Raw genomic sequence first — 16,520 nt, 5'->3', positions numbered from 1 at the left:
AAATAGTCAATTCGGTGTATAAGATATTAGGAAAAAAAAAAAAAAAAAAAAAAAAAAAAAAAAAAAAAAAACTAAACAGAGCTTCAATTAACAATCTTCAAAGCTGGAGGAAGATTGGCATATCATTCATGGAGATTCATGTGATTAATCGTATCGCAAACTTCGAATGTTCTTGAAGAAAGTATTTCAGAGTCCAGCAATGCTTCCTTCTTGAGTGCATCTTTTACCTAGGACGAAAATTGCTTCGATAGAGGGTTTTAATTTTGGGGAGTAGGAAGAGGGATAAAGGTAAAGGCATTGTCTATAACCAGATAACAGTTTTTTTTTGAATTCAGGATTCTCATCCGTAATGTCCACCGTATCCTCTAAGAATCTATTTATAATGGCTAGTTGTCGTTTCTGTTGCCTTCCTTTTTACTTAGCAATAGATGCTTGGAATGGAAAACGGCATAATGTACCTCTCGGAAGATAAGTTCATAGCTGAGCAATGTGGATTGCCATCGTATTGGAATGTTTAAACAAAAACAAGGGCACAGACCAGATAATTTGTTTAAAGTTCGGTATACATATACATATATGTATGGAAAGAGAGTTAGTAATATGTAACACATTCATAAGGTTCGTTGACGAATTCCTCTGGATGGTAAGGAAGTCCAATGTGTGTTCGTGTACTAAGCCTTTGCAAAGACGATGCAGACATCAGTGACCGTAGATGTTCGTCTCCAGCCTTACAGAAAGAAAACAACAAGACCTTCGCTGACTACTAATCTCTCAGCAACTCCACAATATCGTCAATTCCATAAAGTTGCCTTTTCAAACCAAGATTTGGTAAAGTGGGTATTTTTTTTTTTGTACGTAAAAATGCCAAGTAACAAAGTCGTGAAGTGCTTTCATTTTTGGACAGCATCAAATTTTAAAACTACGACGTGCATTTTCCAGTTCACTAAACTTGGCTCTTCATTAGAGGGCAGTGCTCATCATTTTGTTTTGCCTTTTTTTTTTATACCAAAACAACCGCTATGAGTGGTCTTACAGCGTTCTTGCAAACAGAACTTTTGACCCTTTCAAGCGAAGCTAGAAGAAAGCATCCAGAAATTAAAGAAGTAAGCAAAGAAGAAGAAGGTTACTGACATCATATTAACACACAATTTTACAGGCAGCAGAAAGACTTGGTGTCATATTAAGAAGCTTCAAAGAGAGGCCTGGATACAGTATTGCTAATGGTTAGTCATTATGAAAAAGTCACTGCTTAAACTAAACACGTTCGTTTTTAGAGTTGGCGAAAACTGACGACGCTTTAAGGCCATTCGTGCTGGCATGCGAAACAAAGCAAGTAAAGCTGATTACCATTGCGATTGGATGCATACAAAAGCTTATATCATTTCATGCTATACCAGAGGTAAAAAGAGACAGAAGGAAAGAATGAACATATGCTGACTTTATGATAGACCTCCGTCAGGACAATCCTGCGTACCTTGACAGATATAAGTGTGCATGGAGTAGATATTCAACTTAAAATATTACAAACAGTTTTGCCATTATTGAACAATTATAGAAGTGTTCATGATGATATTTTGGCAGAAGTAACAAACAAAACAAAAAGAATTTACTCAACAGCCACACTTACATTATCATATTAGGCACTCCTCATCTGTTTTCGATTACAAGACTCGAAAGCTATGGTAGTCAACAATACAGCAGTAGCAACACTACGTCAACTTGTCATATTCGTATTTGATAAGGTAACCAAAGAGGATTCACTCGGCTTACAACAATCAGATGCAACGCATGAAATAGAAATAAGCTCAGGAGAAAAGATTAAATTACATCCATGCGCCAAGGATGCGTATTATTTATTCCAAGATTTATGTTTATTAACAAACGGGGATCCACCAGAATATCTTCGATTGAACCACCTATCAAAGACATTTGGATTAGAGTTGATCGAAAGCGTATTAACTAACCACTATGCACTCTTTCGGGAGGTATGACAGTATTCGATCATAAACGTACAACTCTCTAACCCCCCCTTTTTTTAATATAGCACAAGGAGTTAAACTCCATTCTGAAAGAACGAGTCTGCCCGATGTTTATCAAAAACTTTTCGGAAAAGAGTGAATTCTCCCAAACGATGAGATTAACAAGAGTCGTCAATATTTTGATCAAACAGTTTAGTCAAATCTTGATTATGGAATGTGAAGTATTCTTGTCCATGTTTGTGAAGATATTAGAACCAGAGAATCCACTTTGGTTGAGAGTATTGGCTATGGAGGTATTTAAGGGAGTATGCAGCGATGCTGCATTAACAAGATCCATTTACAGCTGGTACGACCGACCTGCTAGTTCCACAAATGTCTTTCAAGGCATGATCACCAACTTTGGGCGTATAGCAACAGAAAAGCCTCAAACTATTGGTGCGAATCAGACAGGAAGAGACAGTATTGATGCAGGGTCGGGTCATGTAGGATATTCAACCTATGTGTCCCAGAGTACGTCGACATCAGCAACGCCAGAAGGATTGAGCGCCATGTCTTCTACTATGCGTATTCAATGGTTAGTTTCTTTTAAAAGCTATGCTTTTATTGGTCCATGTTAACTATTCTTAAATAGCATTGACCAGTTAGACAAAACAGAACCACCTACTATACCAGAGACGTACATCTTTTATCTTTCTTTACAATGTTTAAATTCAATTGCTGATGGACTAGCTGGTTTTGCCCTCTCTCGCTTTTCTCCTGGATCAACCAAGCTGATCCTGGATGATGATCCCATCAAAAACGATCTTGATCTTGTTACTGAAATGGCCAATGTCGCTTGGCCCGGACTCTTAGCTGCCATGTCATTTTACCTAACAGCCAACCTTGATGAAGAGTTATTCCAGTCCACGCTAAAATCTTACCAAAACTTCACCAATGTATGCGGCGTTCTCGACCTTGTTACGCCTCGTGATGCATTTTTAACCAACCTATGCAAGAATGCGATACCTATGATTCCTATTTTATCTTCAGGATTGATCACTAACAGCAATACAAAAAGTAGCACAGCAAGCGTAGCTACCATATCATCTCTACAACAGACATCAGCAGTATCCTTTTCAGAATTATCTGCTCAGCAGCAACAGGCACTGGCCAACATTACTTTAAATGAGAAGAGCCTATACAGCTTACGAGTACTTCTGAACATTGTCATGTTCTTGAGTAATGTCTTGGGCGCGTCATGGTACCTTGTTCTCGAAACCTTACAGTTGGCTGATTTCTTGTTATTCAATCGACCTACGCCTAAAAGCTCTTCAGGCACTAGTGTAGTAGGTTCAGTAGCAACAGGAGGAGGATCAGGAGGAGCTAGTCTGAGAAGAACCATGACAAATTCGTCAACAGTAGGATTGAATCTCTCAGGTAATTATCTGATTCCCATCATGATTATTTCTCTTTTTTATTCATGTTATCTACTTAGCACAAGATATCAATAGCCAGATAAAAGAGTCGGATCATGTGGCTATTATCCGAGCATCGTTCCAGCGATTGCTTGATAATAGTAAATTATTGGATGATGATTCATTTACAGCTCTCGCTGCCTCATTATGTCGCCTCAGTTCTGAGATTAGTGGAGTACCATTTAGTGCAGATGAATCTGTCTTTTCTCACAAGTCATCAAGAACAGTAAGTAAAATAAACAGAAATAGAAATGAATCTAATGATGGTCTTGAAGAAAATATATAATATTAGATCATTTGCCATAGACAAACTTCAATACATTGTAACTTTAGATATGAATAGACTCATTAGCCTAAAAAGCCAATCACCAGGAGTATGGGACCTGATCATGACACATCTTATTGCAACAGCCAACTATCCATTGACACCATCATCCATTCGCACCCAATGTTGTGAAACAATTGCAGACATTATAACAGACGTCATAAACTATGTTATCTCAGAGTATAAACAAGTAGATGAAAACATCCAAACCCGTTTACTATTAGCTCTCAGTCAGTGTATCAACTATACCCCACCAGCAAGCGAAGAAAGCCTCTTTCAAGAAACATCTGCTAAAGCCTTCAGCGAGGTTCAAAAAATGGCTTTAGAAACGCTTAATAATCTGCTTCAGACAGCAGGACATTCATTCACATGCGGTTGGGGCCTTATATTTGATATGCTCCGCCACGTTGCTGTATCAGCCATCGGAGTACCACCGGAGATCATTTATGAAGAAGCGGACGAAGCTTCAGAGACTCGAGCTAGCATCGACACCACTGGATCATCTATCATTACCAATAATGCCTCAGCCATCAGCAATAGAACACCTTCAACCGCAGCCGCCGCAGTCGCCGCTGCCGGTTCTATCAAGGTTGCATTTGCCAGTCTTCAACTTATCTGCACCGACTTTTTATCGCTCTTATCACCCGACTGCCTTCGTCAATGTATTGCTACACTTGGCTCTTTTGGTATGCAAAGTGAAGATTTGAACATAAGCTTGACCGCAGTTGGACTCTTGTGGAACCTATCTGATTTTATTCAAACACGACGTACTGAACTTATGAAAGAGCAAACAGAGAATGTACCCATTGATAACGAGAGTTTGAATATTGACATCAGTCTTTCTGGAGCAGACAGTGAATTTTCCATGACCTACAGCATTCTCTGGATGCTACTCCTCTTGCAGCTGTCACACACGTGCACAGATTGGCGTCCAGAGGTACGTAACGGAGCCAATCAGACACTATTCCGAACCATCAGCATGAACGGTCATGTTCTCGGTCCTCAGTTATGGAATGCATGCATCTGGAAGGTGCTCTTCCCGCTTCTTGACTCCATAAAGATGTCGTCCATCCGAGCATCCAAGGTGGCACTTGGCAATAGAACTCTCATGACCAACGCAGCAGAAAGAGACAGCTCTGGCTTCATGCTGCATCACTCCAGGGATACAGCCGACAAGCAGTGGGACGAAACAAAAGTGTTGATATTAACGGGTATATCATCCATCTTTCATGACTTCTTGAACGATCTTTATCAACTAGAACACTTTTCAAGAGCATTTACCTTACTTCTTGCGCATCTCGAAGATTCATGCTTACGTTCAAGTCAAGAAGTGTCCCTTGCAAGCATCAAGAGCCTAAAGTCTCTCGTCAGCATTTCACCCGAATTCGAGCACGCGGACGAACTTTTACCTCTGTGGCGTCGTACGTGGAATACTTGGCAAGCGATTGGCAACGGCATCAACAAGGCTGCGACTGATAAACCATTGTACAGCCCGCTTGAGCATGAACTTCAGTCACTTACATTATCCTTATCGACATCAAGCGCAGCACCTATCTCTGATGACTTTACCCAAGACATGCTTACGGCTTACGTATCCATGTTTACCGAGATTTACAAACTGATACCAGATACGTTCACACTAGAGGACGTCAGTGTTCTGCTGGACGTATTGAGAAACGTTCTGGTATACTCGACCAGTCCACAGTACCGTCCAGACATTGATCATCTGTCACCACTGCAAGAAGCTGTACTGGATGCCGTGCAAGTGTTAGATATGAGTATGTCTGGCGTTCCTCCGTTAGTTATTGCTGATCTGTCAGAATACATGACCTTGGCATTCCTGAGTCCACCTGAGGACAAACAAAAGAGTCGAGGCTACATACCGCCTAGCCAACGCAAATTTTCTACAGTGACCTACATCGCCTTGAACAAAAAGTGCAGTCATTTGATTGCCGAATTGTTCAAACAGCATGCTCATGTCTTGTCAATTTACACGGATGGCGTTTTTGAGCGTATTATTGGCGCTTATGGGTTGCCTATGAAGTTAAAATACGACTGTCCGCCTTCTTGCCGACATGACGATGACAAGACGCCTCTGTGGAAGTTGGCTACAGAAAAGCTTTTGGAAATACTTGTACTTGGCTTAGAAACACTAGAGCGTTTTGGTGATGGTAAGTGAGTTTAATGAGGGAAAAGAACCATGGTTTTAAATAACGAAAATAGAGGTACCACTGGAAAGATTTGTTGGTGTCTGGCGTACGTTAGTTGACATACTCGAAGGCAGTCTTTTGTCGCCTAGTTCGCCACCAGAGAGTATGAAGATTGAAGAACTCGATGTAGACGAGCACTTTGATATCTCTGTTTTGAGCGTCATACAAAACGATATTGCTATTTATTTAGGCAAACCTCGTGTACCTATTGAAGTGATTCAAAAGTTGATGAATGTGATCAGAGAGAGTTCGAGATTGTATTATATTGAAAAGACAGAACAGTCAGTATCAAGTGACATTGTTGGCACGACTGGAACGATTGTGCCTGTGATGAAAGAATCATTTGCTTATGCTGCATTTATGACACTCTTTTCTTTATGCTCAGCTGAAAACCAAGGTTTGTTTATATAAATAGTTGAAACTAGTATTAAATATCTTATTAGATAACCCGCAGGTTCGTAAGCGTATTGCTAAAGTGGCCATACCTGTATTACTTGAAAGATGTGAGACAATTCTTAGAAACTACACAGCTGATGAACCTTTGCTAGGAAGATGTCCGTTTCCCAGGTACTTGATGCGGTGAGAGAGAGAAATTACAAACGATAGTCAATGAAAAGCCCCCTTTCGACTGACTTGGCTTTTTTTTTTTGTTAGGGTAAGAAAAGAGGAGATGTTATTTTTTTTGAAGCAAGCAATTCAATTGAAGTTACAAGAGAATATTTTGACAATTGAAGAAAACTCAAGTAAGTTTAAAGAAACATAAAGATACAAAACTTAACATCTTTTAAAAAAAAGATCCTGTAAAGAAATTACTCTTGTCTGGGCCAAGAGCACATCTCTTTTATTTATATCCATCCTTATGCAGTGTGATTACATGCGAAGATGATGTTGTAATCAGTCTGATTCAAGAATGTCTGCAGGTGACAGGTGCAGAAATGGGATTGTCTGCGCCTCTTGTATAATTTCAATCTTAACTTTTGATGACATATAATGATGCCTTTTTTTTTGGTTTCTGTAAAATACACTGTTTATGAAAAAGTAAAGTCGCACCTGATAAATGTTGCATCCAAGAGTAAACGTTACATTTTTGTCACGCAGCAAAGCCTTGATGTCTTCATTGTATCGTCTTTTATCATAATGAGTATTTGATTTTTTCTGTAATACATAAATGTTGATGGAAAAACAGTCAAATTTCGATACACATTATATGTATCTAAACTGCCTGAAACAACGAGGACGGATATGAGATGATCTAAATATCAGTGTTGCTAGGAGGCATCTTTTCTATAAGAAGCATTTAGGACAAGCAGTGGCATGTATTCACACGACTCAAAGGCATCCAAAAGCAGTTATGTATGATTCATGAAGGGAAACATAATAGTTTGTTTATTGCTTTAGAGCAAATGATCAGATCACAAAAGTTTGCTTAAAGATTAGAGAAAAAGTTGACATATCATGAAATAAAGAGCGCCTTTTGTAATGCAGTAGAAATAAAGAAGAAATGATATGCTTTATTTTAAAAGAAATATGTTTTTATATATCACATAAGAAGGAAAAAAAAAAAGAAACATAATGTACACATAAAAGAAAGTTGTAAAGAAAGACAGGTATTGAAACAAAAGAAAAATCTATATAAAGGCTTTGCACAGTGTTTACCATTGAAAGGGTTAATCAGAGCTAAGGTCAACATCATCAACATCATCTTCCTGCTCGCTGTTTGAGATATCAATCATGTTTGAACTGAGTTCAGTAGTGAGTGGACTATTGCTAGGAAGATGACAGAGGTAGGACAGTCGATCACCGTACTGTTGATAATGTTGCTGTTGTTGATTATAAGAGCATACCATGTTATCTGATGCAGATGCTTGCTTTCCAATCCATTTTTTTAGCATTTTTCTTGCCACCATCTTACCCCTAAGCCTATCCGATGTTGCCTTCAGTCGTTCGTTCTCCAGTCGCAGCTCTTGCAGCTGTCGCTCGAGCACAGCGTTTTGTTCGGATAATTTACTTATCATGTATTTCATCTCACTATGTTGCTGGCTTTTCTTTTGGCGATATTTTGCAGAGGCAGCCTTGTTCCTCAGTCGACGTTCTTCCAAAGTCAGTGGAACACTAGAAGCTTCGCGATCTTCTTCATCATCTGTAGATTTTTGCTGCATAGAACACATAGAGTGTCTTGGTGAAGAGGACAGAGAAGATGGAGACGAAGGCTCTGGGGAAGCAGGTGGGGAACGAAAGAGAGGGAAATGGTGAGGGTGATTGTAAGGATGACCAGGAAGAGAGATCCTCTTTTCATCCTTGTAGTAAGGGTTTGAACTTGATGCGATGATAGAGGATATTGACATGAGTTTTCCTTGATTATTTGAGTATGAAGTATGGTTGCCCGAATGAGCTGTTTGCATTCTCAGTTTTTGAAAGAAGAAGAAAAAGGTAAGAAAGAGATGCAAGATGAGTTATTTATATAAGAAAAACTTGAGTTGAGCAACAGTTCCTATTTATAACAAATGCAGCAGTTTGCTCAAGCATTGAATTGTTTGTTTTTGTTCTAAACCCTTTTTTCTTGGTTTGGTTAAATTAAAAAAATCTTTACAAATTCATATTCTGACGGAACCTTTCTCATCTTGCATCAAAATCATTTGACAAAACCTATAAGAAAACAAAGTGACACATCAAACAGGGTAACGTAGCATAAAAAAAAAGAAGAGAAGAACGTTTGAATGGTCTCAAATGTCGAAGTTCAAGCCACCTCAACAGATGACTTTGTACTATTTTATACTTGTATTTGTTTGTGTATTTAGTTGTTTCATGTTTTCCCTTGCCTTTTTCTTTTCTTTTCCTTTCCTTTCCCCTCTTTGAAAATGAGATGTCTGTGTTGTGTTTATTATTATTATTATTGTTGTTGTTGTTGTTGTTGTTGTTGTTGTTACAGTCGTTTCGCTCCCAATGTGAAGATGTTGAGAAGAAACGCGGACTTCAAAATAAAACGTTGGAGGCTTACACAGAAAATTGCATTGTTTGTTTGAAGCTCATTTCGTGGTTTTCAAGAGGCAAATTTCATAGATTGTGCTATCATTTCTTTTTTCTTTTTACTTTATTCCGAATAAAGATACACACAGTCTCATTGTACTTTCTACTTGTTCACAAAATCCAGTCTATATAAATGCTTCGTTTGTGACAGATCCTCCACTCTCCGTAAACATCATAGGCAAGAACATACAATTGGATTTCATCTTGTACTAAATGACAATGGTAAGAAAAACGAACAGATTGCAATGAAAAAAAAAAAAGGAGACTGAGAAATACTTACACTTTTTTTTATAGTGACCATTTATATACCGAGAGTTGACGGTAAGTTTCTGTGCCCCATTGTTGGATGCCTGAAGCACTATATTAACATGGATACTTTCAACAAGCACGCTATTAGGGATCACAGTGGTAATGCAAATTTTGTTGGTCAAGAGCATGATGACAATGACGATATAAACTCGATCAAGTCCTTAAAACGCAAAAACTCAGCTGTAGACTACGGCACGTTCAGTATAAGCCAAACCTGCCAAAAGGTTCTAAAGTTGAACTCTGAGCGACGAGCTATATATACGATATTATCAGTTGATTGTGAGCTACTAAAGCTGCAATTGTCCTACAAAACTAGGACCGATTCGCACACACAATATATGGTTTATTCCACGCTCATGATATCAATAGCATGTGTACAAAGATACTCTTCGAAATCAATTCATACTCGTTTTCTGCGGATTGCTCCATCCAACTTTACAGCGAATCATATGATGCTAAGTCTTTCAATATTACTAACGCGTCGATAGACAACAATGTGTTGCTATTTCTCAAGCAAACTATGCGAAACTCTTTCATGCATAAAAATGGTAATTACTTTGAGTCCGCCAAGGAGCTTTTGCAGTAGATCACCTGGATTTATGTTTATGTATGCTGCAATTTGACACGGTCGTTTTTTCATTTTTTTTTTTTTATGCCTTGTATCACTTTTCTGTCGTAGAGCATCGTCATTACCCGCCCTTAATTGTCCTTCCCATGACTTTAAGGGATCACCTGAAATCCATGCGTTATAATAAAGCACCATTTGTTTCATCTCTTTTGTTCAATGCACAGTGATAAATGACACGAATTTACTACATTGTTCTGTACACATCACAAGGAAATCCATTTTAATACATGTAGTTTTCCTTACATTTCCTTCATCCTGGCGTACAATTTATTGTTTTAAAAAAGAATACGTTTTGACAACCTTTTCTTTCTTTTACCTTTACTCTTTATAATCGATCAGATGTCGATCTCTTTTATTTTTTTGGAGCCATGCATGATATCAGCACGATATTTCCCGAGTTTGCTACTTGGTTGCTTTAAAAACACCTTTTTTGCGATCCTGACTTCTGGGAGTGTTTCTATTATTCATTCGTACCTCTTTGTAAATAAAGCGATAATGGCTTTTCAGATTATAAAGATGAAAATCAAAAGAGAGCAGCTAGAAAAGTATCCAAAAAAAAGGAGGTCAAGGAACCAAATCAGATAGCTATTTTTCAATTAGTCCAACTTGTAATATTCTCAGCCATATCCTTTTCTACATCTTTGATATTTTAGTATATTCACTCTACATTTATGGCATAGTTCTTTTTTGCCTTTTTGTACTTGGCGCAGTAGCAAAGATGAAACATAGTCTGTAATGTAAAATCTAGATTTCTTTTCCCTTGATTAAGCTGTTATAGTTGATATGCGTTCATTAGACACGTCAATGACTATATTACCAAGTCCATATCCTGCAAATGGAGAACCAAAGTCAATCGGACTACCAATATCAAGCCAAGCTTTGTGATTTGCGGTTAATTAAATTTATCAATTAAGGCAACCAAGTTAGCGTCTCACTCTTTTTTTTTTAAAAAAAGTGTAAATAAGCAATGGCACAGCTGGACGTCAGCAGCCAGAAAATTCTACTAAAAAGGTCCATCCTCGGCTTGATTGCTGTTGTGGCCTTTGCTTCTCGTTTATTCAGTATTGTTCGTTATGAATCAATTATTCATGAATTTGACCCTTGGTAATACTTTAAAAAAAAGACTAGATAACATGATGTTAAGCAATCATAGGTTCAATTACCGTGCTACACGCATGTTGGTTAAAGATGGCTTTTATGAATTTTGGAATTGGTTTGATGACCGTTCATGGTATCCACTTGGACGCGTTGTAGGAGGAACAGTCTATCCAGGTTTAATGGTTACAGCTGCCATCATTCACAATGTGCTTCACTTTTTGAATTTCCCAGTCGACATTCGCAATATTTGTGTTCTCTTAGCACCTATGTTTTCTGGATTAACAGCATTGGCTACTTATCTCTTGACGAGCGAACTGAAGGATAGCTCTGCCGGCCTATTGGCAGCAGCCTTTATTGGTATCGCGCCAGGCTACATTTCACGTTCAGTTGCCGGTTCATACGATAATGAAGCGATCGCCATCTTTTTGCTTATGTTTACGTTTTACTTATGGATCAAGGCGCTCAAATTAGGATCTGCCCTTTGGGCCTCTGCATCCGCCTTCTTTTACTTTTATATGGTAGCTGCTTGGGGCGGTTATGTGTTCATTATCAATTTGATTCCTCTTCATGTCTTTGTGCTTATGCTCATGGGTCGTTTCTCTAACCGTGTCTACGTGTCTTACTCAACTTTTTATGTCCTGGGCACTTTGATGTCAATGCAGATTCCATTTGTCGGCTTTCAGCCCACGCGTACATCTGAGCATATGGCTGCTCTTGGCGTCTTTGGCCTTTGTCAGATCATGGGTTTTGTCAACTTACTTCGTAGTCATCTTCAAGCCAGGCAGTTCCAGATTATTCTCAAGGCCTTTGTAGGCATCACTTTTGTCGTCGGATTCTCTGCGATTGTCGGACTTACGCTCGCAGGCTACATTGCCCCTTGGACCGGTCGATTCTACTCTTTATGGGATACTGGATACGCCAAGATTCACATCCCCATCATTGCCTCAGTCTCTGAACATCAGCCCACAGCATGGCCCATGTTCTTCTTTGACTTGCACATGCTTGTCTTTTTATTCCCAGTAGGTATCTATCTCTGCTTTGAAAAGCTTCGTGACGAACACGTCTTTGTGATTGTGTACAGTATCTTTGCTTCGTATTTTGCCGGCGTCATGGTTCGTTTGATGCTCACACTCACACCTGTTGTCTGTATCTGTGGCGGTATTGCCATCTCAACCTTACTGGACACATACTTGAAGCTCGATTCCGGATCTAGCGAAAAAGAGAACAAGAAGGAAGACAAGGGATCCACTAGCAAAAAGGACGACAAGAGCTCCAAGAAGAAGGCGAGTGCCAAATCACAAGCATCTGGAATATTGGGCGCCGGTCCTCGTATTCTCGTTGTTGGCTGTTTTACCTTTATGCTCATGATGTTTGTCTGGCACTGTACCTGGGTCACATCCAACGCGTACTCCTCACCTTCTGTCGTTTTGGCTTCACGTAACCCTGATGGCTCACAACGTATCATTGATGATTTCCGAGAGGCCTACTATTGGTTAAGAAAGAACACAGATGAAGATGCCAAGATCATGTCCTGGTGGGATTACGGATACCAGATTGCCGGTTTTTCGAACCGTACGACACTTGTTGACAACAACACATGGAATAACACGCACATCGCCACAGTTGGACGCGCCATGGCCACTAACGAAGATGATGCATATGAAATCATGAAACGCCACGATGTCGACTATGTCTTGGTCATCTTTGGCGGCCTTCTTGGTTATTCAGGAGACGACATCAACAAGTTCTTGTGGATGATCCGTATCGCTCAGGGTATTTGGCCAGACAAGATCAAAGAAAGCGATTATTTTACAGCAACTGGAGAGTACCGTGTAGATGACCAGGCATCCAAGGCGATGAGAGAGTCACTCATGTACAAGATGAGTTACTACCGATTCAATGAACTCTTTGGCGGTCGACAACCCTTTGATCGAGTCCGTAACCAGCCTTTGCCTATGCAAGGTCCCGAACTATCCGTCTTGGAAGAAGCATTTACCTCTGAAAACTGGATTGTGCGAATTTATAAAGTAAAGGATTATGATACACTTGGCAGAGATCACAAGGATGCGATGTTATTTCAAAATGGTAAAAAGAAATACAAGTTAAAGAAGAGTAAAAAGACAGAAAATCGCAGACGCCGAGCAGCGGCTGCATATGATGATATAGATTAAATGTCAAGCATATTCCCCCCTCATCTCAATAAAAATCCTTTTTGAATGGATCCATTTATTGTTTCTTGGGATAATTATAAATCTCGACTCCTTCAATTCCTTCTACAGAGAACCCAAAGATTTGACCATAGAACCATTGTTCTAGCTCTATTGTTCGCTTGATATTTTCTGCACGACGGAAGCCTACAGAAAATGATGAGTATATGGTTTACTGCTACCTTTTAATTTTTACCATGAGCTTCTTTTTCATAAAGAACATAGGCCACAGGCAGGCCTTTCTCTTTGAGTGTTTTGACCATAATTTCGGACTGAGAAGGAGGTACGACCTTATCTTCAGATCCCTGGAAGAAGATGACGGGACAATCGATCTTGTCTGCACTGAACAAGGGGGAACGTTCTCTGTAGATATCTTCGTCCTTGGGATATTCACCGATCAATCGATCAGGATATCTTGATTCAAACTTGTGTGTTTCCTTGGCGAGCAAGGTTATATCTGAGATACCGTACTTGCAGCAACCGGCCTTGAACACGTCACGGAAGGCAAGAGAGGCCAAGGTGGTGAAGCCGCCTGCACTGCCACCGACAATAGAGAGCTTGTTGCGATCGACGAGGCCTTGATCGGCAAGATAGAGAGCAGCGTTACAGCAGTCATCGACATCGACAATACCCCACTTCTTCTGCAAACGGTTACGGTACTCACGTCCATACCCTGTGCTGCCACCGTAATTGACATCGACGAGGGCGAAACCACGACTAGTCCAGTATTGGTAACTTCGGTTGAACGCGTTTGTAGTCTGACTGGTAGGCCCGCCATGAGAGACTACACGAAGAGGGGGTAAACCTTCACCTTGGTACTTGGGGTTCTTGGGCCCGTAAAAGTAAGCGTAGGCAGTCTTGCCATCGGTAGTGGGGAACGCGATTTCTTTGCCGATCGAGATGTAGGCATCGTCCAATGGCTCGGATATGGGGCCCTTCAAGGTCGACAGGACATAAGCTGTGTCTGGATCAAGAGCTAGTAACTGAGTGGGTTGGGTAGGGGAAGATGCGTTGACAACCACGATTTCCCTGCCATTGTGGATGCAGGTACGGACCTGAGAAAAGTGCTCATAGTTCTCCAAGGGGATATCATTCAGAGTCTTTTGTTCAATGTCCAAAATCGCCAGACGATCCTTGTTAATACACACAACTCTGGTTGCGTCAGTTTGGAAAGGGGCATAGCTCGAATTATTGAATGTCCAAGCAGGACCCGCAAATTCTTGTTGGAGAGGTTGTTTGAACAAGAGTTGAATGGGCTCATAGGTGGTGTAAGAGTAGAGGTTCCAGAAACCTGTGCGGTCGGAAGCAAAATAAAGTTTACCATCGACACCAAAGTTCAATTCCTAAGAAAATGATTAGAAATGACATACGTGTGTATGTATGTTTGGAAATAAAGAAGTGTTACCGTGATAGATTCGTTAATGTCCTCACCAGCAATACACTTGATTGACCTAACATCAAGAGCTTCATCCTTATACTCAACCGTGGCAAAGTACAAACGAGTGAAATCCCAAGGCATGTTGGGATGATCCCAAGCGATATAAGCCAATGAGTCATCATGCAAGCGAGGACAACCATAAAAGTCAGCTCCTTCTGCTAACACGGTCTCATGTCCGGTCGTGAGGTCAATTGTGACCAGCGTGTTGACCACATCCTTAGGCTCCTCCTTTTCGAAATGCTCTTCACGTACACACACAAGGAACTTCATACCTTGGTGAATGTCTATATCTGCATATCTGTAGAGTGTGTTATCCTTTGTCAACGGCTGAATATTCTCGGGTTCATCCATCTGGATCTTGTACAGACGCGAGTCCTTATTATTTGAAAATATCAAGAGACCATTTCTGACCTTGAAACTGCCTCCTCCATACTCATGCACGCGTGTACGGCAGTTGAAGCCAAGAGGTAAGAGTGGTTTGGCAGGTTCGTCATTGACAAGAGATTTCATAAAGATCTGACCGCGTCCTTCTTCGGCTGGGACAATCTCGTTCCAGTAGACATAACCACCATCAATACAGATATCAGTGGCTGAATAGCCTGCAGAAAGTGATTCGGCTGTAATGGGTGATTCCCAAGATCCAAAGGGTTTTGTTTCGACCATGTTTAAAGAAAAAAAGGACGTAATTCTTTTTATCGCAGCTTTAAAGCGAGTTGCCTTAAATGCCGATGTCTTACAAATAAGGAAATACCATTATTGTGTTCTTTTTTATAAAGCAATTTCTTTTTTTATTGACAAGCGATGACTTATTTATATATAAAAGCAAGTTATGACAAGCCAATTTTGTTTTAAAGAAAAGGTTGTTGATTAGATAAATAACACATCATGAGGGGGAAATTGGCTCTCCTTAAAATAAATCAAGGTTTGATCACGAATAGCTTAAACATGAATGCACTTTCCCGAGAAAGTTTGTTCAATTAGACACAGACACATACATGTAGCTTGGTCTATATTTCCTTTTAAAGAATACAAGTTGACCATTTCTTATTCTCTTCCCCCTTGCTTCTTTGGATCAAATAGACTACTTTTTTGAAAATGGCATGATTAGGTTATACATAAAATTGCTGTGGCACTCTCGAATGGTATCAGCAGACAAAGGAGGGGGAGGCGCCACTCTTTTATTTATAGATTAAAAAAGGTTAAATAATTTCTTGTAGTGAAAAAGTATCTAAAATGTTCCGAGCTGAAAAAGGATATGTATGTGTGCGTGTGTGTGTAAGAATGCATTAATAACTTATAACAAAAAAAAAAAATTCATGCATATTTATTTAAAAGCAATAAAGGTAATAAACACATCAAAGATGTCTGTTTTAATAACAATAATTCTATACTGCCAAGCATTTGCTATACAGATTCTCGGTCTGTTGTGTACATATAATTCACTGCAGCTCTATTTATAAAGGATACTATGTGTGCTCCACTGAGATCTGCTTATGCGGTTGTCCTTTTATTAGTCGCCATGTTTTGGATAAAGTACACGCATAAAGTATTAAATTACATCTTTATGTATGAAGCATGACTCAAAGAGAGTATGCCTCACATGTCTTCAATATGTCTATTTGGTTTCTTTCTCCGAAGATTACTGTTTGCTTTTATGTTTTTATCTTATCACACTGTCTAATGACCTCCTTAATTTCCAAATAAAGTGATCTTTTATCAAATTCATTATTATTATTATTATTGTTATCTTTCTTTTATTTCAAACTAGCAAAAAAGAAAGAAGAGTTGGATGAATATGTATATAAAATGGTGGTATGATGTATAATTTTGTATATGTAAAAAGGA

General features: G+C 39.5%; 4 protein-coding genes across 4 annotated transcripts; 2 read left to right on the top strand and 2 right to left on the bottom strand.

Annotated features, from left to right (window-relative positions):
* Positions 1-878: 878 nt before the first annotated feature.
* RHIMIDRAFT_50078 (uncharacterized protein) lies at positions 879-6,781 on the top strand. The gene is made up of 12 exons (XM_023615329.1): positions 879-1,103; positions 1,157-1,223; positions 1,275-1,399; positions 1,449-1,583; positions 1,641-1,985; positions 2,045-2,553; positions 2,611-3,395; positions 3,454-3,659; positions 3,709-5,929; positions 5,982-6,365; positions 6,412-6,711; positions 6,764-6,781. Exons 1-11 carry the CDS (start codon positions 1,020-1,022, stop codon positions 6,549-6,551), a joined length of 5,001 nt encoding a protein of 1,666 aa, XP_023462987.1. The 5' UTR covers positions 879-1,019; the 3' UTR covers positions 6,552-6,711; positions 6,764-6,781.
* A 655-nt stretch (positions 6,782-7,436) lies between these two features.
* Positions 7,437-8,491, bottom strand: RHIMIDRAFT_263428 (uncharacterized protein). Its single transcript, XM_023611670.1, has one exon. It carries the CDS (start codon positions 8,368-8,370, stop codon positions 7,636-7,638), a length of 735 nt encoding a protein of 244 aa, XP_023462986.1. The 5' UTR covers positions 8,371-8,491; the 3' UTR covers positions 7,437-7,635.
* A 2,408-nt stretch (positions 8,492-10,899) lies between these two features.
* On the top strand, positions 10,900-13,201 carry RHIMIDRAFT_206894 (STT3 subunit of Oligosaccharyl transferase; the record flags this gene model as incomplete). The annotated part of the gene is made up of 2 exons (XM_023606944.1): positions 10,900-11,036; positions 11,086-13,201. 2 exons carry the CDS (start codon positions 10,900-10,902, stop codon positions 13,199-13,201), a joined length of 2,253 nt encoding a protein of 750 aa, XP_023462985.1.
* Positions 13,202-13,256: 55 nt separating this feature from the next.
* RHIMIDRAFT_240781 (alpha/beta-hydrolase) lies at positions 13,257-15,338 on the bottom strand (the record flags this gene model as incomplete). The annotated part of the gene is made up of 3 exons (XM_023609449.1): positions 13,257-13,384; positions 13,434-14,580; positions 14,643-15,338. 3 exons carry the CDS (start codon positions 15,336-15,338, stop codon positions 13,257-13,259), a joined length of 1,971 nt encoding a protein of 656 aa, XP_023462984.1.
* Between the last annotated feature and the right edge of the window lie 1,182 nt (positions 15,339-16,520).

The sequence above is a fragment of the Rhizopus microsporus genome (assembly GCF_002708625.1).
Source record: "Rhizopus microsporus ATCC 52813 unplaced genomic scaffold scaffold_18, whole genome shotgun sequence".
In the NCBI taxonomy this organism is placed as follows: domain Eukaryota; kingdom Fungi; phylum Mucoromycota; class Mucoromycetes; order Mucorales; family Rhizopodaceae; genus Rhizopus; species Rhizopus microsporus.
Note: the sequence above shows the minus strand (reverse complement) of the source record. Positions and strands in the feature narration are given on the sequence as shown.

Bases quoted from the DNA above. Each gene is read 5' to 3' on its own strand.
- RHIMIDRAFT_50078 (XM_023615329.1), top strand. From the start codon at position 1,020: ATGAGTGGTCTTACAGCGTTCTTGCAAACAGAACTTTTGACCCTTTCA. The intron at 1,224-1,274 runs GTTAGTCATTAT...GTTCGTTTTTAG, and splicing joins TGGATACAGTATTGCTAATG to AGTTGGCGAAAACTGACGAC. The intron at 1,584-1,640 runs GTAACAAACAAA...TTATCATATTAG, and splicing joins ATGATGATATTTTGGCAGAA to GCACTCCTCATCTGTTTTCG.
- RHIMIDRAFT_263428 (XM_023611670.1), bottom strand. From the start codon at position 8,370: ATGCAAACAGCTCATTCGGGCAACCATACTTCATACTCAAATAATCAA.